Raw genomic sequence first — 22,028 nt, 5'->3', positions numbered from 1 at the left:
GTGAAGTAAATTACGTATACGCCATGTGGCGGTCGTAGTGGTCGCAAAATAAAGTGTGGCCCGCAGGGCATTTAATTGACACTTGACTTCACGGACACAAATGTCACACCAAGCGGCATCTGATGGCCCTGGCAGCTGACCCAAAACCCCGCCAGCATTTGTCAATCTTGGTGTCAAAATTAAATGTCCGCTGCGGAATGCTGCCATCGCCGAATGCCGCCAACAGGATAACAACAGTCGTTATAAATTTGTCTAGACATCGCTGTCCACTCGCATGACAGGCGACCAACACCAGCACCACCACTCCCAGCACCACCACCACCCAAAGTGGCACAAAAGTGAGTCCTTGGACAGCCAGTGACATGGCTATTTGTGCGCCGAGAAGCGGAGGAGGCGAGCCATTCGTGCGACTGCCACATAAAAACTGTTTTAAATTAGTTGTTAATTTAACTACTTTGCCGGCTTTTGGCCAAAGCCATCTGCCAAAGTGGTTGACCATAGAAGACGTCTAATGGCACTTTTTATGGGTTGCCTAGGATAATCATTGGCTTGGTGGACACTAAAAAGGAAAGCTGTTTTATGTCCTTTGGACCATATTAAAAATAGGGGCATTAGAAACTAATCTAACTTAATTTAATACCTAAAGAGCATTGCACGTACTTTTAAAGTATAAGCCTAAGCAATGTTAATCTTTACTTTGGGTCTTTAATTTCCAGTAGACTTTAAATAAATTTACACGTACCCTCATTTAAAATGATATTCATTTAGTGAGTGATTATCCGACAAAATGGGCATAAATGTAATTAAATGTTGAAATTCCTCTCCCTTTGCTTTCTGGTTCAATTTCTCTGACTTTAATACGGCCTAATCCCCATTGATTGCGATGGGCAAAATAGGTATTGTGTGTGCTCAAGAGATATTCTACACAGCCAAAAATTATAATAGGAATATTGATAAATAATAATTAACATACTTTTTTATCAGACATTTAAAAGAATAGGAAGTATTCAGAACTAAATATTAAATATAGGAATATATAAATTGTAATACTTGCAATATTTTTAAAAAAACGACATCTCTGATTCTATTACCTCTGACTTTTGACTACAAATTGACTACATTTGGCGAACAAGTTTGATTTATGGAGAGGCCACCAGCAACCACACACACTTTGCCGCATTATCTGTGGTCTTCCGAGTGATTAAGCAATAAATATACAAGTTGACAGTAAATTATTAACATCGAAAATGGAGGAGTAGATGGGGATACGGGAGCAGCTTAGGGAACCCAACGATCTTATGGCTGGTATTCAGGCCAGGACATCTTTTGCCAAGGCCAGGCACGTAATCCTGGTAAATATTTGAAGCAAATATTAGAAGTAGAACAAAGTCAAAACGTGACACATTTAAGGGAAAAAGCAATCGAATTTTCCCTTTTTCCCCAGGACCATTCTCCCGCTTTGAGGGCGTGGGTGTCAAAAAAGGACCTTAAGTGCATAATTTGCGCTCGAATGAGTGGCAATAACCGGAATGCAATTCAAAAGTCATTTGTAAGCGCCACATAAGCCCGTGGGCGGGGTCAGGACAGGAATTCAGGGCTCCGTCTGTCTGTTTTCGCTTTCGGTTTCGGTTTCTGTGTGTCTGGGCCTGAGTTGGGATCATAAACGTAAAACGCTTAGCACTAAAGACAAAGGCAACTCACACAGACACACACACACACCCATATACACTAATGTGGGCGAGGGGGCGTGGCTGGGCCAGGGGCTTGGCAGACGCAACAATGCCTCCAAATGAAACAGCAAACAGAAAAGAGCAGGCGCGGGACTGGGAAAAAAACATGGCCATAACAATAAAAGCACAACAATAAGCAGTAACAACGAGGACAACATCGCTGAGCTCTACTGCATGAGGTAACACACCCACAACACACACACACAACACCAGTGCTGGCATCCAAAAAAAGCCACATCAAACATTTAAAACACCTGGAGGTACCTGAATGTTTGGCTAAAATAGAATTGCATACAAAACACGTTTTTAGCACAACGCATTGTTCTCCATTTCTACAATACAAGCATTTTAAAAGTGTGCTTTCGATGTTATTGAAATTATTTTAACAATAGCAGGGAGTGAAATAGGAATTAAATGGATTTTCACAACTGACATATGTATATTTGTATTTAATACAGTAGTAAATTCGATTATGTCATCAGTTTCCAAGGAATCTTTCTTATTGTAGTAAGAAATGGACCTTTTTTGTTTGTCCAAAGTTCCCACCATTCCTTTTTTTGTCGGCTAAAAAGCCAAGCTGGCCGAACCGGAGGAGGCACAAGTACAGGCGCTGGATCAGGATAAAGGAGCGGATGTGGGAGGCAGGCTCGTGGCCATGGCGCTGCCAAGTGTAGCAGATTAACGGAATGTTTGTTAAATGGCGCACGGCTGCGTTTCAGGGGCAGGAGTTCGGAGGAGGACTGGAGCAGCGGAGGTGGAGGTGGAGGGCAGGACTTTCTGTAGGCGCGGCTGTGGAATGCCATAATTCTCATTATTTGGGGCGACTGTGTGACATTGTTTGGTCCCTTTGGAAAGGACAAAGCAGACACTAATAAGGCAGCCAGACTCGCAGAACCCACTTTCCATTTGTTCTTTCTCTATTTTAAAGACTTCACTCTCAGTTTAAGCTCCTAAAATGTTGAATTCCACAGCTTAGTGTGCATTTTAGCTAATTAAAAAATATATCAGATAGAGGCCAAGTTGAGGGACAACAAATCGAATCGAAGGAAGGCCACACATTTTTGCCGTTGAGTATTTTCATTTGCCTAATGCTCCTTTAAGCCGCTTAGGTTGTTATATGTGGTCTCTTTTGTATATATATGTACTCCTAAGTTGCTCAACGAAACTTCCTGATGACAATGATGGACATTTAAGTAGGGACTTATTGGGTGTTAAGAAATCAATGGCACGAAATCAATTTCATCAATAAATCTCCAGTCATTCCAGTTGAGCAGAGTCGAAAGGGGACTTACCCTTGTTTTTAGTGAAATTTGTTGCTTTGAAAAAAATAAATCCTAAATCGATCTGTTCTATCTATAAAAAATGTCGTAATATATTTTCAGTACCTTAAAAGAGTTAAAATATTTTAGCCTTTATCACAACTTGATTTTCACTTCACATGACCAAAAAATGTAAAAGTGAACAAATTGAGCAATTCAGACTGTTCTTTTCAGCTGATTCTATTTAAACATTGGCTTCTGTATTTATGGCGTACGCCTCAATGCACATGAATGATTTCAGTTTTGACTGAACTGGCGTTGAAGTCAAATCGAGTTGGCCCAAAATCTGACAAAGGCATTCTTGTATAAGCTTATATATTTGTACACAATTTCAATTGATTTGCCGTCAATTTCATTTGCCAAATGTAAAAATACGAAAATCCCAAAATAAGGCAGATACATTTATATACATATATAGCATGTGTACATATGCATATATAGGGCAGACTTGCCCCGGGCATGATGAATTATTATTTTCCCCTTGTGCTCTCGCCAGCCCACTCCTTTCACGCATTACGCATACGCACCGTGTACTCAAATACAAGCCGAGGCCGCCTGTCAGCATGTTTGTCCGTTGTTCGCTGTCCATTTTGCCAATGGCCCAGCCACAATCATTCATCATGCAGCAACAACAAGGCGCAACAAGCAACACATTGTTCTTGTTGTTGCCTGCTTGGTTGGTCGGCAGCTTGAGTCCCCATTTTCCGCTCATTTTCCATCCTATTCCATATCCATCACTCCCCCCGAAAATCGCCCGCTTTGACATCGATATGGCGTTGATACACACGTTCATCGAACGGACATTGTTAATGTGTTCTACGTATATTGTTTGCCCCTCTCATTCCTTCTTTCCCACCCACAAGGCAATTATCCTTGCCTGGCAGCAGGACCCATCCCCAAGTGTGCTAATCCATCAACAGAACTCCACGGGAACTTCAACACTTTGTCTTCTTTTGGAGCAGCAGGATCGGGAGAGCATTTGTACATGCTCCATTGTGTGGCAAACGGAAGCTGCAACTTATTAGAAGTATTTAATAACTTCGATTTCTCGGGCACGTACAAAATATCCTTTAACGATGAGTTTCGTTTGGATAGTTGCAATTTTTATTTAAAGAATTTTCAGCTGTTAATCAATGGTCTACCACACAATAAATGAAACTGTTTTCGGCTGCGGTGCCTGGCAAATATAGCCCCTCGGGAGGGAGCAGTTCCGGTCATTCAATCCCAGTCCCACATTGGATAGGAATTCAACGCAGTGCTCAATTCCTCCAGCATTATTTGGCTCCCCTTTACACCACAAATCCGTAGCTACGGGCTGACCCGTAGAAAACCAAACAAAATAGTCCTGCTTGGCAAAGTCGGTGCCAGAGGTCCAAAAATTGTCAATAAGTTTCTTACCAACAAGGTACTGAGATACCAGTTTCTGTTCCTTCAAGTCTTTAAATGCGACCAGGTCAGCGTTCATTTGACGACAAGCCTCGAAGGCATCATACCAGTTTATTTCGCGCTTACTTTCAACAAAGAAATAATTGTCTCCGATCTTGACGAATGGATCTGTGGGTGTATTCAGATATACTGCCACACCTAATTGAAACACACAGAAATTAACTCTTTAAAGCAAATAATTGTTAAATAAAGTTCAAGACGCACCGTCATTATCACGAGTCGATATTTGGAAGGCCGCAGACAGAGAAATTATTGCCAGGAAGGCACTAAGTGTAGTTAACTTTGAAATCATTTTTCAAGACTGTTTAGAGTATTGTGAAACAGTGCCATTTTATAAAGATTTCTCGATAATACTTAAACAGATACTTTCAGTACTATAAAGATAAGGTACATGATAAGAGATTCAACTTCAACACAAGCTACTAAGTACATTAAAATCTACTAAGTAATATTATCGATCGGTAAACAAACAGATTCACATTTCAGTTTAATATATATGTTATAAGATACAAACTTATTCATGAAGCTTTTCAAGTGTGCTAAATTTAGGAGACAAATTTTGCAGCCATTAGGGGAATTCAAATATAATTGCCCGGGAAAAGAATCCGCCAACTGTGGGGCCATTAAAAATCACTCCAAACTGCTTAGACTGCAAATTGTGTTTTACATTTTTTGCCTCATTATTTGCACGGAAGTTGGACACGAATTATGGCCAATGTATAATAGCCATTAAAACTTTCTTATTTGCCCGCCAACTTGGACGATGGAAAGGCGGCAAATGGAAATGGCAATGGCAATGGAAAATGAAAAATGGAAAACGAAAAACCAAACCGAAAAATGCCAAGGTGCAGGAGCTTTAGGTGGAACACGGGAGTTAGACGAAAACTTTTGCAATAATCATTTCGCTCCCTGACTGACTGCCGCTGTCCTTGGCAGGACACAAAAGCGTTGGCAGGACACACATAACGCTGTGTAAAACAAAAATATAAAAAAATCCTGTGGAAGGAAGAACAGCTTAGATAGAAAAATGTAGCAGAGCGGAGCTCCGCAATTGCGCGACTGTCAATACAAAACGAACAATTGTTGGATGGTGTCTCCAAGGGGAAGGGCAAAGCTGGAGGACCAGGAGCTGACCAACTAGCTGCCAATGACAATGTATAATGGCCATTGGCCATACACCCATACACACACCCACAGCCCCACACAAAGGCAACAGGCTACAGTGTCCTTCTGAATTATTGAGCGTGCAACTTGTTGAAAATCCAAGGATACCGCCAAAAGGGGAAGCTGCGGGCAAGGGCAACTTCACGGACGGAATATGTATTAGTTGTATGAGTGTGGGTGTGGGTGCGAGGTACCTTAATTTACTCATTTCAACGAAATGTTAAAAATTTACCAAGTTATTTCCCCACGGGAATGATGCCTAGAGCCGGGCTAGCCGGAAAAGCGCTGAAAACAATTAAAAAGTTTGAGGCAGGGCACAAGAATGCGCCAAGAAATGTGGATGGATTTATGGCGTCCTAATGGGTTGGGGATGGCATTCCCAGAAGTGAAGAGGTGCTGGCGCGTGGTGGTGAATATTTCAAAGCGTGTCCTTGGAAATCAATAATGCTTTGCCATTTATTTTGTTGCACTTTCAATTTCCTTTCATCAATCAGTGAAATTCTATCAACTGAAAAACGAGAAGTTATTGACTATAACGGTCTGAAGTTTTATATCTCATCATCTCAATTTAATAGAATTTTAAGAGCAATAAATCTTAAAGGCTCTATTTTTAGTCGGTTATTTAGCTGCCACAAGTGGAGTCTCGTTCATTTCATTGGCCATTTGCAACATCAGCTCACAGCTGGCTTGAATGGCGGTCACGTCGATGTTGTATGGCCAATTTGTTCGTGACCAACACTTTCATGGGCAGTTAGCCACGTCCAGTGGAGGAGCATAAAGCTGCCGCAGTTTGCTCGTCAAATGCGCGGAGATGTGGCAAGTAGTCGCAAAGAATAGGTCAGTGATGTTGTGAGTTTAACAGATGGTTTTATTCTTAAATGAAGTATATGCAAAACTTCCTTCATTCATAGCGTTAATGTATTAATTGATACCTTCTGCTTGCAGAAAATGTCTTAATAGAGATGGCCAAACTTTCACGACGTGCCTCGTCGTCTGCAGCAACGCCCTCCACAGCAAGAACAGCAACTACTGCAACAACCGGATTGACATCAGTCAATCCAAGTCATGCCACGCAGCAAGCAAAGGTGCAACAGCATCATCTGCAGCAGGAGCAGCCACAGCAACGGATTGCCCGTCGTGCCGCCAGCAACAGCAATCGAATCCAAGCAGCGGCTCTCATTGACACGAGTCATGATGTCCTGCATGAGAATCCACCGCCACCACCGACACCGGCGACGCTTTCGAACAGCAGTAGCAACAGTAACAGTAACAGCAGCTACCACAGTAACACTGCCACGCCCACAGCACCCGCCCATGCCCACGTCACGGCCACGCCCTATATGCCGCTACTGCCGCCGGGCGAGCGGAATCTGACGGAGGCGGAAAACGCGGCGGAGCGGGCCAGGATACGGGAGGAGTTCTTTGCCACGTACGACGTGATGACGGGCGTCAGGATCGCTGCCACTTTGGGCGGCTTCTTTGGCCTGATGGTGTTCTTGATCGTTTGGAAGAGTCGCAGCAGCAGCAACGAGACGATGAAGGTGCTCAAGGATCCGAAAATGGCTGCCGTTGCGGCGGTGTGCATGCAGGAGGAGGAGGAGCGAGAAATACACGACGCCATCGTAGCCACGGGTATGTCCATTTATCCGGATGAGTACGATGCAATGGTCTACCGCCGACAGCGGATGCTCTCACTGGGCAATGTGAGTGCTCCGCCGCTGCTGAATCGTGGATATCGGTGTGGTTCGATGGGTAAGTCATTTAAAATACCAGAAAGTGGTTTCAACCAAGTGAAATGCCTCCATTTCAGGTGGCGTTGGTGTGGGCGCTCCAGCGGGCTATAGCTACCTGCTAGAGCCACCGCGTCGCTTCTCCTACTCCTCAATGTCCGGCGCAGGAGGTCATGTGGGACGTCGCAAGAGTGGGTCGGAGTCGTCGCGCATCTTCAGTAACTATCCAATGGGCGGCAGCTTTGGCACGGACGACTATTTCGTGGAGACGGAGGACGAACTGGATGCGGAGGAGTACATGCAACCAGGTGCCGCGGATGAGCCCGATCACCAGCACCAGAGAACGGATTCCACGCGCAGCAAGCCGGGATTTCTGTCCGTACCGATGGCGGTGAGTGAAATTGGAGCGGTTCGACCTCTCCGGAATGAAACCACACTGAAATGAATCCGTCTTATAACCCAACAGGGGCAGGACTCACGGCGAAGTAGTGCCATGACCTGCTGCAGTACCGATAGCTCCTACTTGGAGCGGCGCACGTCTGCCTACATGGGCGGTTGCATGGGCAACCTGCCGCCCACGCTGCAACGGAAGCTATCAACTGCCTCGCGGACTTCGAGTATCGATAACTGGGACTACTACTACCCGGACATTCAGGTGATCCAGCCCACACCCAAGGCCTCGCCATGTCCCTCGGAGCGCAGTGTCCACGAAGGATCGGGATCGGGTTCTGCGAGCGGATCGAGGACGTCCAATCTCAGTGCATCCAATGTCAAGCGGAAGCACAGCATTGTGTCCTATGATCCGCACAGTGCCCAGGCGGGTAGGAAGCAGCAGATCCACTCCATCAGCGCGGACACTGTGGACGTCTATCCGTACAACCAGGAGAGTAGCGTGGACCTGGCTTTGGCTCTGCCACTTCCCAAGCCTGTGCAGTCTGCCCCGCCCACCAGTGCCCACCAGGCGTTCCACTTCTGCGACTCGCCATCCGAGGAACTGCGTCTGGGTGTGCGACGAAAGCTCACGCTGGTGGAGCTGCAGCACAACGAGAGCAACAACAACAGCTTTCCGTACACGGCCAATGCGGCGGTTCCGGCCGGAGCGCCGGTCACGGCAGCCAGCTCCAGTAGTATCAGCGTGGACAGCACTCCGGTGAGTCTGGAGCGGTTAAATGGCGCGGGGAGCTGCGGAAGCGCCAGCCTGGCCACCATTTCCGCGTCCAACAAACTGCCGCCGCTGGGCAATAACAATCCGGAGAAGCGAGCGCCGCTGGCCTCACTAAGTTCCTTCAAGATCTCCTCGCTGGAGTGTCCCGACTCCGAGCTGCGCTCTCTGGATGAGGACTCGGTCTTTGGGCTGGAGAGTCCGGCGGACACGGACGATGACATGCAGCAGCTGAGCAGCGACAGCGAGGAGCAGGAGGCGGCAGCCCACGCAGCCCAAGTCCAGGCCGCCTCGATCCGAGCTAGTGGCGAAACCAAGCCCAGTACTGTGCTGCATGCCTTGCCAGTTAAACGGATGAGCCTGAGTGCGGTGCCCTCTGCGGGATTGACGAGTGCTGCCCTGACTAGTGGTGGTGGTGGTGCTCGGCCCCGGCGACCGCTGCTCCAACGACATCGCACCATCAGTGTCACTTCCAGCGACCGAGTGGCTCTTATCAATCAGCCTCTGCAACAGTTCCACATGGGCTTGCCCATCCAGTCGGAGGCGCCACCGCTGGAAACCCACTTTGGGGCAGTGGTGAGCCAGAGTCCACCCAGGCGGGGACCTTTGCTGCAGCAGTACAGCGATCCGCAGACGACGACGACGACTACAACGACCACCACCACGGAGGAGGACACCTGCTCCACCCTGAATACCGAGCTCGGGTTGGTGGAGGCGTCTGGAGTAACTCTCGGCGGTGCCGAGTCCGCCACCCACACTCAGTACAGCAGCCTCAACACGGTAATCAGCATGGGCCGGTCCACGCCCAGTCCCGTTCCCGTTTCTGTTCCTGGTCTGGCCATACGGATGGACAATAATGCCGCCACCCAAGCCACACAGCAGCCAGCTCAACTGCCAACAAACGCCATCCGGCTGGGACACGATCCCTGCCCCTCTTCCGTGTCCGACTCGGTGATAACGACGCGGCAGCAGAGCATCTGTGTGCCCGCCTCCCTTAAGGATCTGATCCTGCGCAAGGGATCTGGTCCCGCCACAGTTCCCACCGGCGGTATCACTCGGAGTGCCGCCAATCTGAGCTGTGAAGGTGGAGTCACTGCATCAACCACAACGACTGCGACGCCCGCCGTCATGCTAGAGCTTCCCCTAATCCGCCTTCCCCACGAGGACGAGGACCAGCAGGAGCATCACGCCCACTTGGAGCGGGAGGGCGGAGGCTTGGACGGCGAAAAGCGCGATCCCAGCCTGCCCGGCACTTCCAGGAAATGGTCCAAGGAGACACTCTTCTAGCCCAGCTGGTTTCCACTGCTCCAACAAAGGCAGTTCCCTGGGCCGGGCCACTAATTAAGAGCTTAGCAACTGACTTTGTACGCATGGTGATGGGATCTACGGTGAAAACTTCCCTGAGAAGGACATGGACTTTTTCATTTTTAAAGTACTTCGAAAATGTTTAGGAAAATGTAAAACTTTCTGCAGGTTCCAAATTAACACCATTTTAAAATAGACTTTAAAATGGAAACCGATTTTCAAAAAATGTCCTTTTTGAGGGGAGTTTTCGCTGTAATTCAGGTTGTTGAATGGTCTGGCAACCAACATCCTGGGTTGCTCGAGACCCGAAACCCGGAACTATGAAACGCGAGTATTGATGAGTATTTAGGTATAGATAAGGAGGATTAGCTTAAGCGCATTTAGTCAAAATATAAGTTAGTTCGGTCTGGCACAAGGAGTCACAGTACAGTAGTACATGCCTACTAATCATGTATAGACCGATCGGGACGAGGATGTGGGTAATGAACAACAACGTATTCGTACTTAGAGACTGTTGTCTATTATTGTTAATAGAACTCTAAAAGTTAAGTAGTGATACTCGGATTTATTTTTCACACTTTATCTGTAAAACAAATCTGTGCAGGCGTACGAATATATATATTTGTATGCGGCCCCATACTAAAGAGAAAGTTTATACATATATTTCTATAGATATATCGCAAGTCGCCACCATATATCGGTCTTTCTGTCTCTATCTATAACTCTCCCTGTTACGGAATGAAAACTCTTCTAGTGTCTTAACCAGCAGCCAAATACTTAAAGTATTGTAATTTAGAAATTTTATAGAGTGCACCACAACGTCGCATCGAATCGAGCGATATCGTGTTATCCTTGCAACAAAAGTACTCTGACAGAAGACCTTAAGGACCTCGAGGGGTCCGCCCGAAGATGCCTAAATGTCTTTAACGCGTAGCTAGACAAAAGGTGCAGACTTTCCAGGAACATTTTCGCATTTCCCCGCTCCTGTCTGTTCGAAAACGAATTGTTGTTGGATATATAATAGAGTTGTTGTCAGAATATAAAGTTAGAAAGCGATTATAGAAATTGTAAACCAAATAAAAGAGCAGAACATGTATGTAAACAATTTCCTAACTCATCCCACCTACGCATCTCTATTTTTCTATGAAAAGCTATAGCCAAGGGAAGGGAAATAAATCAAATAACTCGGATTATTCAAATCAAAATACCCAATTAGTGGTCGAGAGGCAAGATAATATGATAGATCTGCATTTTGAGGTGCCCCAGCCCCCCAGAGACTTTCTCACACGCCTGAGCCTCAGCCTGAGCCTGATTTGTACCTATCCTATGCATAAGTATATATTTATATACACCACACATGTATAAATCGAGCCCTATTTGAATATTTTTTAATACTAGTAAGTATTTTGTACGACGAGATCAACTCGAAAGGCGCCTAGGAAATGGAAATGGTATATCAAAAGGAAACCCCCAGAAACACAAACATTTAATTGTTGGTTATATGCTGAAGAACGTAAGCGTAAATGAAAATTCGTAAATGAAAATATTGTAATTGTAGCGTTGATTTGTTTCAAATGAGCAAACATATACATATAACTAATAACGTAGATAAATATACATACCTATATTTAATGAAACCAATGAGCAAACCTAACTTGTGTAAGTCAAAGAGTAGCGGAACCAATTGTTAAACCTAAGCATAATAAATCTGTAATAAAACTGAGCTGTTGTATTAAATGAACAATAACAATGTTGAAGACAAAGTTTGGATATCGGCGCCAATGCGTAGGCCATTCAATTTGTGAACTTCGAATGCGAGTACTTAGAGTTTTTACTAGAAAAGACTTCTTTCCTTTTCACGCTTACGTTGCAATGTTTTCTTTTATACTTTTGTACTAACGCCCCCCCTTTCCCACAGTCCGACCTTATTTCCATAACGTTTATGAACTCGATGTCTATATGTACCTCTAGCTAAACTCAAAGCATAATTGATCAAATTGGTAAATGAAAGCAATTCGAAATTAAAACGAATATGTGTACTACTAACGCGCAAATACAAGAATTATTAATGCAAGTTTACTTTAAAGAACGGATTAAAATTTTTAAAAGTATGAGCTATTAAAGAAAAAACTTAGTTAAATGTTATATATAAAAAACAAAGAAATTGATGTACATGTTAGCGATATTAATGAGAAATGTGACAAGTGAAAAATAAACCAGAAGAAAATACATATACACAAGTTGCCAAGAGACAGCGGCTTCTATTTCGGATCATCAATTTGTTACGCCTAAATGGGATACATTAAACTAAGTAGACGGGGTACGCGTCCCACCTTAGTATCTGTATTTGGTGGAGTAGTCCTTGGGCGAGACAACCAGACCCCGGCCCTTGCGAGCACCTCGGTACACCGTTTCCACGATGTCGATCATCTCCTGCTTGTCCTCCAGTGGCCAGTTGATCTTGTTGTTGTTGCCCGTGCCCAAATCGATCATGATGTGCTTGTTGCGGAAGAAGAACATCACCGTGCAGGGATCGTACAACTCGTACATCTTGTTGAAGTCCGGCACCTCGGTGATGTCCACCAAATAGATGACAGCGAAGTTCTTCACCTTCTCGGCGATGCTGTACATGACCTCATCCATTTTCATGCAGGCAGGGTCCCAATCGTGACCAAAGCGTATTACCTATAAGGAAGTCAGTACTGGTTACTTATGTCTGAAGGGCGACCAAGTGGTGCTCCACGGAGCAGTATATTTCTATCCCGGCTTCGATTACTCACAACTACGCGGTCCTCCTCGGAGAGAATGGCCTGGTCCACCTGCCAGCCATTGTGCAAATGTGGGAGCATATACGACATCCTGATGTGTTTCCTATTTAAAGTTACCGCAGAAAAATTAAAACATAAACAAAGTCTCACGAATTAGAGCTGGACAAACAACGATAGCATGTGTTTTATTAAACATCGATTACTTATCGATGACAGCTGCCAGCGGAAACGGAACCACGTTCCTAACGCAAATTCAAAATTTGTTTCCCAAAAAACAACAGTGCAAAGTCGTTAATTAAGTTTTTAATAGCCATTACGTAATTAGTAGCGTCCTTATCAGTTCAAGTATTTCTGCTTAAAGCTATCTATGTGTTCCAGCACCTTAACAGTCATCTCGTTGATATATTCGTCCCGTCCCTGCTCCGTGAATGGATCAGGAGCACTGCGCCGCGAAACGTAGTGATTGGGCAGGTTCACCTTGTGGCGACCGATGGACTTGATGATCAGCCACAGGATGTAGAAACTGAACCACACGGTGAAGTAAAGCGGGATGTACCAGAGCTTCCGGCCAATGTAGAAGTAGCTGTACTTCTTCACACGTGGCTCTGGTGGCGGTGGAGGAGGTGGTGGTGGTTCCGTCGGCGGTGGTGGTGGCGGTGGTGGTGGTGGCGGTGGAGGAGGAGGAGGAGGCGGTGGGTGGTGGACATGGTGGTGGTGGTGCGGATGATCATCGTAAATAACATCCGGATAGGAATCATCTGGGTACGAGGGCTGGTAGTCAAAGTGAGTCGGATAGTGATCGTGGTGGTGATCGTGCACGTGATCATGATCAGGGGCATGGTCGTGATCGTGATCATCCGGCTTGGGAGCCGCAGATTCTGGGTGAGATTCTAGCCAACCGGGCGGTGGTGTGGCGTACTCCATATGGGGATCGTATTTGTGATCGTCGTCGGGACCTGAACCATCATTGTGCAACGATGGCAGACCGCCTGTGTCCCCATCTCCACCGCCACCCCCACCGCTATCTCCACCATCAGCTGGAGATCCCATATCCATGGCATCTGCAGGAGCAGCACCGCCTGCACCCATGCCATCCTGATCCTTGGAAGGAAGATTGTCCTGGGCACTAGCGGGCAGTGTTCCGATTGTATCATCATTACCGGGGTCATCATCAGCCGGTGGAGAAGCACTCGCCATACTGGCCGCCGTGTCCTTGTCGGCATTGCTATTGGGAACTGGACCGGGATACTTGTAACCACTAAAGGATGGCCCCGGATATGAATATCCAGCATTGCTCAGTCCCCCAGATGCGGGTGGCAAGTAACTTGTCACGGTATCCGAGGGCAGTGCAGCCTTGGGATCCTGTGACGGTGATGGATATTTTGTGTTCAACGGTGGAAAGGAGTACGTATCGCCTGGTGCAACATAGGAGTTAACCGAATTGGAGCCGGCGGCCACCTTGCCATCTTGTCCATGGGAATGATCGTGACTATGATCGTGACTATGGTCGTGACTGTGGTCGTGGCTGTGATCATGGTTGTGACCCTTAAACAAGCCTGCGGCGGTCCCCTCGCCAGGAGCAAAACGGTCCCTGAATCCTAAGGTGAAAGACAAATATAATTATAAATATATGAGTTAGAAAATTGGGGTGTTGGTATGATTTGAATACTCTATTGATGGCATGATGATACCTTTCTTATAGCTGGGCCTTGAAGTTTGATAGCGGTATGGATTTCGTGACGATGAAGAGTAGTAGGATGGTATACCTTGCGGATAAATACGTGTTTTCGAGGGTCGGGAGTTATACTGCTGTGGCTTGCCGCTCCGCAGCAAAGGTGTAATCAGTTGGCCAAAGGGATACGCGGTCTTGTAGTCAACGGCACGTCCTGTGGAGGCTCCTTCTATGACTGGCTCTGGTTGCTCCTCGGATACAGGAGCAGGTTCAGGATAAGGGGCAGGATCACCGACTTTCTCAGCATCCGTGGCAACTAAGGGGGTAACGAATACCGGAGAGCTCGTAGTCCCCTCGGGTTGATGGTTGTAGGGAATGAGTGATGGAGTTGTAGTGGTTGTGGATGTAATCGCTGGAGCTCCAGTGGTGGATACCACATTGTCACTGGAGTTGAAGCTGCGCGGGCAGGAAATGTCAGGAAACTTGATCGGCGATTCGTAAACTCTTTAAACTTACGTCCTCGGAAATATCAAATCCGTATTAAGAGCTTTAAAAATACGTGGTCCCTGATCGTTTGCTGCACCAGTGCCGCTGACCAAAACCTGAGAGTAGGCTTGGACCTTTCCGTATCCAAGGATTAGACTGAGACACACCACCAGCGCCCAGTTGGCGCCTTCTAACCGCATCGTGTGAACTTTTATCTATATATCGTTTCACCTCGGTACACTTTATAAGTATAATTATTTCTGTGCACTATCACTATGTATCCTTGGGGGCTATACTGTCCTCATATCCGCCGGAGCTCGAAAATAACACCACCGCACCGAGTCGCGAGAAATTTTCGAATACAACGGAGCACTGGACTGACCATTGGTTTTATTCGACTCCGTTTGGGCAAGTTCGTGATTTCGTTTTTTCATGACCCAGATTCCGGGCAGAAGGTGCTACTAGAAGTGATCTATATACCAGCGATCTAAACGGGCAGAACAGCACTTTCATTTCGTCGACATCGCAGGTGCTAATTGTTTGTTACTCCACATTTCTGATGGCATCTTCCGTTATGTGCTCCCGGCTGCTTGGGATTTGTGCATGTGGAGTGTAACTAGAGTGGAATCCGTGGCTATACGTTGAATACCTCATGAGGTACTGGGCGTGTGGCTCCAATTTTGCAACTAATTAGTAACATTTTCGAATGGTCATGAAACATGAGAGTATATATGCCCATTGTTATTTTTCAGATTTAACTTAAAAAACCATAGAAATAGTTGGTGCAATTTCGTAATATATTTAAAATATTTGATTTTAGAGGTACCACATGCATGTTAGTTACCTATGTAAATATTACTTCTACTTAGCGACTAAAATATATAATTCACAATAGTTAATATTATCATTATTCTAATAGCTTATTTAAACACGTGAATGACAAGTACAAATAATTCCAAATCAGGATTAATAACACGCGTTACCCAAATCAAACAAATTTTTTCTGAAAAATTAAGACAAAAATATCTGTCAACTTCCTGACCACGGATGTGGGTCAGTAACTGCGGCACTTGCTGCAGCGTGCCTCTCCGGATTAGCACCTATTCAGGCGTGCTATATTCTGTTGCCCCTCGTAGTTATCATCTGAATATTGAGGTATCTGCGGAGAACCAGTTCTAGGCATGCCACTTTCCCAATTGAATTATTGAAAATGCCTGCAACTTTTACTTGTTTAAAGATGGGACTTCAGTTTAACCATACATATATTTCATACAATAATTGCAAGTCTTTTACATGTTAGTACAAAAGGTTTTTCTCATTGAAACAAGGAACTCGAAACAAACCGTTTTAGAAACAAGAATAACAAATGTGTGGTCGTTACTCGATGGGGGTGTCACAAACTAAAATAAGCATGTGTAAGTACGTATTAGTGGCTAAAATAACGATGTTGAACCTAAAAACAGTTTAAACAAATGCTGGCAGAACCAACTTCGTCTATGGATACCCAGACTGGTGGTCAGAATCGGAAAAGTAGTAAAACGTATGTCGAGTGGTGGTGTTATATACAGCCTTGGCGTCTTTTTGCGTGGTAAGTCATAGCCGTGATTCTTAGAAGGGCGAATTCATGCCCAACTTGGTACCAAAGTCAAGACGCGCTCGACGCTGGTAGCGCGCGTTAACCCTAAAATAAACGTGGAATACAATTAGTAGAGGATTACCACTATGGTCAGCTGTCACCTACTTGTTCTCCTGGAACTTTGCCAGCTCGCTGACAAGCATACTTAGCAAGCTGCCACCAAATAAGATCAACAAGGCCACCCACTGGTTGGGTAGCTGAACCCAGATATCCTCCAGAAGCAGTTGCACACAACAAATAATACCGTGGAAGAGGACTAACAAGATACATGTGAAAGCCCAAATACGATTGGTAAATGGATTGCGCTGCCAGAGCGCATGGTCACGATGCACAAAGGTGACAGAAATGAAAACTGAAATTATCGAATTATGGTCAGGTTTTTTTTTTTAAAGTTTTGGTAAGTTAGTTTACCAAAGTGTAGGATTATCCCCAGCAAGGCAGAGCTTCGGGCGATGTATAGAAATTGATAAAACTCCGGGTCGTCATCGTTGTCGATTTCCAATACGGGTTCCTCAGTGGCTGGTGGAGTGGGATTCAATTGGGTGTTTGGCAAAAGCATCCAATAGGAAACAAGCTAAAATAAATATTGATCAACACATTTATCTCCTCCTAACGTTTATAACCAACACAACTTACCAAAGACACAACCAGAACGATAAACTTGCAGCCGTAGCACCACATGACAAAGGCAAAGGCGCGAGAATCATAGTCCGTCTGCTTTTTGCTTGTCGCCCGATTCATGATTTTGGGGTCCACATCGATATGAGCTAGCGAAATGGCTATTAGCGGCACCGGCACACACATCAGATAAATGCCCAGCAGCGGGGTTATAAGCGGTGGCTGCGAGAGGCACGCGCACAGCACATTCAGAATGGAGATAGAGCCTGCGCAGCATGCCCAGTACTGGATGCAGTTCCACAGGCCCAGGGAGAAGCGACGTGACAGCTCAATTATGGCCACCAGCGAAAGCGGGTCGTCGCGGCAAACGGCAATTGAACAGGGCAGAGAGTTGAGCAGTCGGCTTAAATACAGTGGAGATATGGTGTGAGCTGGCGACTGCATGGCGCATCCCTGAAGGCCGCCCTCCAGAAGCTCCTCATCATCATGGCCCTTTGACTTGCCAGAATGCCGCTGCCACAAAAGTTTGTTGTTTTGAATATTAGCTTCCGTATACGCGTCCACATCCTGACAAACTTGCGGATACAATGGCTCCACGGCTATACTGCAATCGGCCTGCAAGAAAATGTCGGCATTGGCATTACTGGCCGAACTTCCAAGGCAGACAACGATCTCGCCGTAGGATTGCATGATGTCCAGCATCTGACGCGTGGCTTCCGCTGAGCAGTCCGTAAAAAGAGAGACTTGCAGTGGGACGTTGTCAACCTGTTCCAAATGCGGCCGAATGTTTTCAATGCCTCTTGGCAGTTTTGCCCTATTGGACATATCGAAGTTGATGGGTGCACTTTGATCTGTGCTTTCAGTGAGAGTGCTTAAGGAACGGCAGTTTTCGTCCATGGCGGAGTCCATCGAATGGCGCTGCTTGTGCTTATTTGTTTCGGGTTCCGCCTCCAACTCAGAATCTCCTGGTGGGTTATTCTTTGTGCAGCTATCCTGAGAGCTCTCCTTACTGTCCACGCTATCAGGGGAATGGGGTTCCTCACCATCGAGGGCATGAAGTGGATTGCACTCATCCGGATTGGAAATGGCACCAGGAGCTGAAGAGCTGAGGTTCTTTGACGACTCCAGATTGGTTGGCGGTCCTAAGAGATAACTAATTTCTGGGCCGTCACCTACAATTTCAGTGGTTTTAGCTGCGGATATGGATTCGGATACAGATGCGGTGGCAGGTGCGGGTGCGGGGGGCGATATGTACATGACTTTGGCACTGGGATGATGGTTGTTCTCATGGTCTGTTGTTGTGGTGGTGGCAGTGGTTGAGGTGGTGGCTTGGGGTTTACCAATATTTTCCGGGAACTCCTTGGGCTTGGCACTTGTCCGCTCCTTCTCACTGTCCGGCTCTGGTTCGCTCAGCAGCGAGATGTGGCAGTTCCATCCGGACTCTAGACCCATCTTCTCAGAGAAGACACGAGAGCGCAGTTCGTTTTCTTTGCTAAAGTGGACAAAGCGAATGCAGGCCTGTTCGAGATGCTCAACTAGCCGTACGATATCGTTCTGTGCTTGGTATTGCATTGTCACCATGCCGATGAACACCTGATGGCACTGCATCTCGAAACAGCCCTCCACATCGTTACACTCCTCGTCCTTGCTTTCCGAAAATAACAATGAGTCCGTGCTAATGCTGTGGCTCAACTTGACGTGATGTCCGCCCTGGAAGTCGCAGTGATTCTTGTCCACGTGCTGCATGCGCAGCTTCGACTCCGGCGGTAGCTCCAGATATAAGCAGTCACCTCCACTCCGTTGAGGGCCGCTAAGTGCTCCATGAATGCCGTGCCTCAGAGGGCGATAGGCGAAGGCTGTGCAATAGGAGGTCAACGCGCTGCGCTGGTAAAAGTCCAATGCACGCTTGCGATCCTGGGCTGACAGGGGCCGCAGATCAATGCCGTCCCAAAAGTCATCGCAGCAGTCCAGGATAATGTCTGCTGTTCCCTGTGTGAATAGTGACAAATAGCCGCCTGGATTCTCACGCATTACCACAGACAATGAGTGCGGGAATGGAACCTTCACCTTGGAGGACAGCTGTAGCTGCCTGGCAAAACGAATGTCCCTTCGCACAACATCAGGTTGCTGCAAGGAATAGATTTTTTTAAATAACTGCAGTTTGCTATGTTACAACGTTTCCGAGACTTACCAAATGTCGATAGCTGGCCAATTGACCCTCCAGCGCGAACCGATCCGTAGCATGGTCGGTGAATCCAATCTGCTTGGCCAGCTCGCAGAGGCAGCGTCTGTTTATAGAGAACAACCGATTAGAACTGGTTCCAACTACCGCTGGATGCGTCGGTGGTGCGTGAGCATGCAGGCAAGCGTGGCGGGCGGAGGTCGGCGGATTGGGCGGCGGCGGGAATGGGGTGACTATATTTAAGCGTTCTTGAATGTCTGTTACTTAAAATAGCATGCCAATGGGGATGGGGCGGGGAGGCGAAGGAGATCGATTTACGAGTACAAACAAATTAATAGAGGTAGAATAATACACAAGTACAAGGTTTATATGTCCACATTGCTATTAGTTTTGAGATTTGAATGATATGGGAAATTATAGAGCAAAACGATTAAGAGGGAATAGCAAATTACTGGAAATTAAAAATACTTTTTCTTACGCTTGTAATTTTTAAATCTTTACCAATCTCTTGTGTTTGTTTTGTGGGGAAATCGTCCAATTGGATACAAAAATCAAAAATACCCAAAGAAAAGACTAATTTGATCGGGCTGGCTTTGGATGCAATGGTATTCAATACCATTTTGGAGAAAATCATTAGACTATATAAGTTGTAGTTTTGCGGTCGATGCGATCGACCTTATATATGACTGGTTAGACAGAAACTAACGATGAGTATGGCAATGAACTACGTACCCATGCAAAAAGCTTTTACTGGACTCAATGAGTGCATACGCATACCGATTAGTCACGGGTACCAGATCTTTGTCGAGCATAGCCACCGCGGTTACATGACCGCAGAACTGTGCGTAGTGCTCGTGGGTAAGTGGAGAACAGGTATTTAGCAGAATGGCGAGACCTAGACAAATTGAATTACGTTAGAGAATTTACATAACTAACTTCAGAGTCAGGTGTCACCCAGTGGCTTCAAGGACTTGATGTGTGCCTTCCATTCGTGATCGTCAAACTCCAGCCGAAAGGGGCAGTGTTGGTCGTGCGTGAGATCCAGTACTTCAGCCACTATGCCGCGCTCCTTGTGGTCCTCATCCACATCCGGTACGTCGTCGCTCTCGCTCTGCGAAGAAGACTGACTACCGGCTCCATCTTCGCGAGCCTCCTCGTCTGTGTTGTGCAGGAAGAATACCTTTTCGGCGGTAGGATTGGGCCATGACAGGATACCTTTCTTGTCCACACAGCATAGTGCCGAAATGGAGCCCAGCACCTGTACTAGATTTGCTGAGCGCGGCAAGAGTTCGCTGTCACCGCGCCACAGCTGCATCCAGATCCGAAGCACACTGGAACGAAGCATCGACATATTCTGATAGTTGTACGAGGGAGTGTCCAAGTCCTCTTCAAATGATTTGCTTGTACTCTTTTCCAAGACAGCCTGAGGCGTCTTTAGGAAGCACTGCAACCGCGCGATTCCCCACAGATTCATAGATATCCACATGAGCGGAAAGATAAGCGGCAAAAGCGGAACTATGGCCGCCGCCGAGGATTCCACGAGCACAAAGCGCCAGTTGTGCTTCTCGTCGGTAGGCAGGCCGTAGCCATGGAGGCGCAGAAGCCCCGAGATGAGCGTGATAACCAGGGCACTAATGAAGCCCCACTGCTGTATGTATTTGGTGACCAGCTGTTAACGTAAACAGAGATAGCAATGGGTTCCAATTTCTTTTAAAGATCTTCTTACCAGATAGCGCTGCTGATTGTAGATAGTGGGCGGTCGCTTCAGAGAGTTTTTGAGGCAGACGGTAAGGTTGTCCAGGTAGGGTGTGCTTTCCAAACAGCAAACGAGATCGGGCAACGGAGGACGTGCCACAGGTTTAACCGGTGGATCTCCGTGAGGAGCAGCTCCATATATTTCATTGGCCGCAAAGAATTTATTTGTCTCCAGCTCGTGACAGGGTCCCGGTGAAATATGACCCGGTCGTAGGACAATGTAATCCCCGCGCACCAACAAAGCCCAGGGCAAGTTGACAATTTTTCCATCTCGGTAGGTCCACTGCAGGGAAACGCAGGGCGACATGGGATTACTTAGGTGCGGATAGTTGGATGGCTGCCAATCGTCGCTGAAGTGCTGCTCCGCTAGTTTTATTTCCGAAAGCGCGTGCCGCGTCTTCCGAAAAATCTCTGTGCGCCGCAGGTTGTTCTCCCGGACCACCACGAAGAGGTCAAGCGTTAAGATGGCCAGCAGGCACAAGGCGGGCCATAGCATTCCCGTTGCGAGCAGGGCTCCACTGGCCAGCAAACTGCTCCCAATGGAAAGCCAACCCAGTGGGCTATCGTACCGCTTCACAAAGGCCGCACGCAATTTTCGATATGAGCTAGAATAGGGATTGGCTATTATCAGTACATTCCACCGGATATAGATTGACTCACCTCTCTGCTCCGTATTGCCGCTCGTGCTCCAGCTGCACCCGTTTCTCAATCTCCTCATGCAGACGCCGCAGCGCTACCTTTGTGGTAAGGCCACGCTGCGTGTGCTCCGGACTCGCCCGCTTCTCCGGACTTTCCGTCCGCTTCGCTGCCATTTTCCTTGACGTGCTCCTGCGGCTGCAGTTCAAGAATTCGCGTCCACCTACAGCATAGTTTTGTAAATTTGCGTCTGTTTAGGTTTGGTTTCGGCGATCAAGTGTTCGCAACAGTCGTCGGCGGCGAGTACGGTCACTCTAGAGCAGGGCTGTCCATTCTAAGAGTCTAGCATAAGAATTCGCATTCCCCTCTAATATCCATTCACATTGTTAGGCAAGAAGGGCGGCATTCATATCCATGTT

General features: G+C 46.7%; 5 protein-coding genes across 9 annotated transcripts in view; 1 reads left to right on the top strand and 4 right to left on the bottom strand.

Moving 5' to 3' along the window:
• The window catches only part of LOC6526820 (mucin-5AC), a 37,269-nt gene extending 25,690 nt beyond the window's left edge, over positions 1–11,579 (top strand). For both annotated transcript variants that reach the window (XM_039371164.1, XM_015197765.2), the window contains exons 3-5: positions 6,605–7,411; positions 7,470–7,780; positions 7,856–11,579. In XM_039371164.1, coding sequence (XP_039227098.1) covers positions 6,622–7,411; positions 7,470–7,780; positions 7,856–9,838 — 3,084 coding nt within the window. In that variant the 5' untranslated portion in view covers positions 6,605–6,621 and the 3' untranslated portion in view covers positions 9,839–11,579. The remainder of the gene's footprint in view (positions 1–6,604; positions 7,412–7,469; positions 7,781–7,855) is intronic.
• On the bottom strand, positions 4,131–4,910 carry LOC26536280 (C-type lectin 37Da). The gene is made up of 2 exons (XM_015199231.3): positions 4,700–4,910; positions 4,131–4,633 (listed from the first exon to the last, which is right to left on the bottom strand). The coding sequence occupies exons 1-2, from the start codon at positions 4,785–4,787 to the stop codon at positions 4,188–4,190; spliced, it is 534 nt and encodes a 177-aa protein (XP_015054717.1). The 5' UTR covers positions 4,788–4,910; the 3' UTR covers positions 4,131–4,187.
• Positions 11,580–12,083: 504 nt separating the features above from the next.
• Positions 12,084–12,797, bottom strand: LOC6526819 (thioredoxin-like protein 4A). The gene is made up of 2 exons (XM_002087885.3): positions 12,637–12,797; positions 12,084–12,541 (listed from the first exon to the last, which is right to left on the bottom strand). Exons 1-2 carry the CDS (start codon positions 12,712–12,714, stop codon positions 12,191–12,193), a joined length of 429 nt encoding a protein of 142 aa, XP_002087921.1. The 5' UTR covers positions 12,715–12,797; the 3' UTR covers positions 12,084–12,190.
• A 114-nt stretch (positions 12,798–12,911) lies between these two features.
• LOC6526818 (extensin) lies at positions 12,912–15,866 on the bottom strand. Of its 2 annotated transcripts, none has more exons than XM_002087884.3 (3): positions 14,813–15,866; positions 14,316–14,752; positions 12,912–14,222 (listed from the first exon to the last, which is right to left on the bottom strand). In XM_002087884.3, the coding sequence occupies exons 1-3, from the start codon at positions 14,980–14,982 to the stop codon at positions 12,961–12,963; spliced, it is 1,869 nt and encodes a 622-aa protein (XP_002087920.1). In that variant the 5' UTR covers positions 14,983–15,866; the 3' UTR covers positions 12,912–12,960. The 2 variants fall into 2 exon arrangements, with proteins under 2 accessions (XP_002087920.1, XP_015053476.1); XM_015197990.2 differs by having other exon boundaries at positions 14,391–14,752.
• A 137-nt stretch (positions 15,867–16,003) lies between these two features.
• LOC6526817 (transmembrane protein 94) lies at positions 16,004–21,908 on the bottom strand. Of its 3 annotated transcripts, XM_015197989.2 has the most exons (10): positions 21,634–21,908; positions 20,945–21,578; positions 20,173–20,887; positions 19,951–20,113; positions 19,228–19,324; positions 18,377–19,163; positions 17,055–18,208; positions 16,830–16,992; positions 16,524–16,770; positions 16,004–16,463 (listed from the first exon to the last, which is right to left on the bottom strand). In XM_015197989.2, exons 1-10 carry the CDS (start codon positions 21,783–21,785, stop codon positions 16,391–16,393), a joined length of 4,185 nt encoding a protein of 1,394 aa, XP_015053475.1. In that variant the 5' UTR covers positions 21,786–21,908; the 3' UTR covers positions 16,004–16,390. The 3 variants fall into 3 exon arrangements, with proteins under 3 accessions (XP_015053475.1, XP_002087919.1, XP_015053474.1); XM_002087883.3 differs by having other exon boundaries at positions 17,055–19,163; XM_015197988.2 differs by having other exon boundaries at positions 17,055–19,163; positions 19,996–20,113.
• Between the last annotated feature and the right edge of the window lie 120 nt (positions 21,909–22,028).

Source organism: Drosophila yakuba, chromosome 2L, assembly GCF_016746365.2.
Source record: "Drosophila yakuba strain Tai18E2 chromosome 2L, Prin_Dyak_Tai18E2_2.1, whole genome shotgun sequence".
Taxonomy (NCBI): Eukaryota; Metazoa; Arthropoda; class Insecta; order Diptera; family Drosophilidae; genus Drosophila; species Drosophila yakuba.
This window is presented reverse-complemented; position numbering and strand designations above follow the sequence as displayed.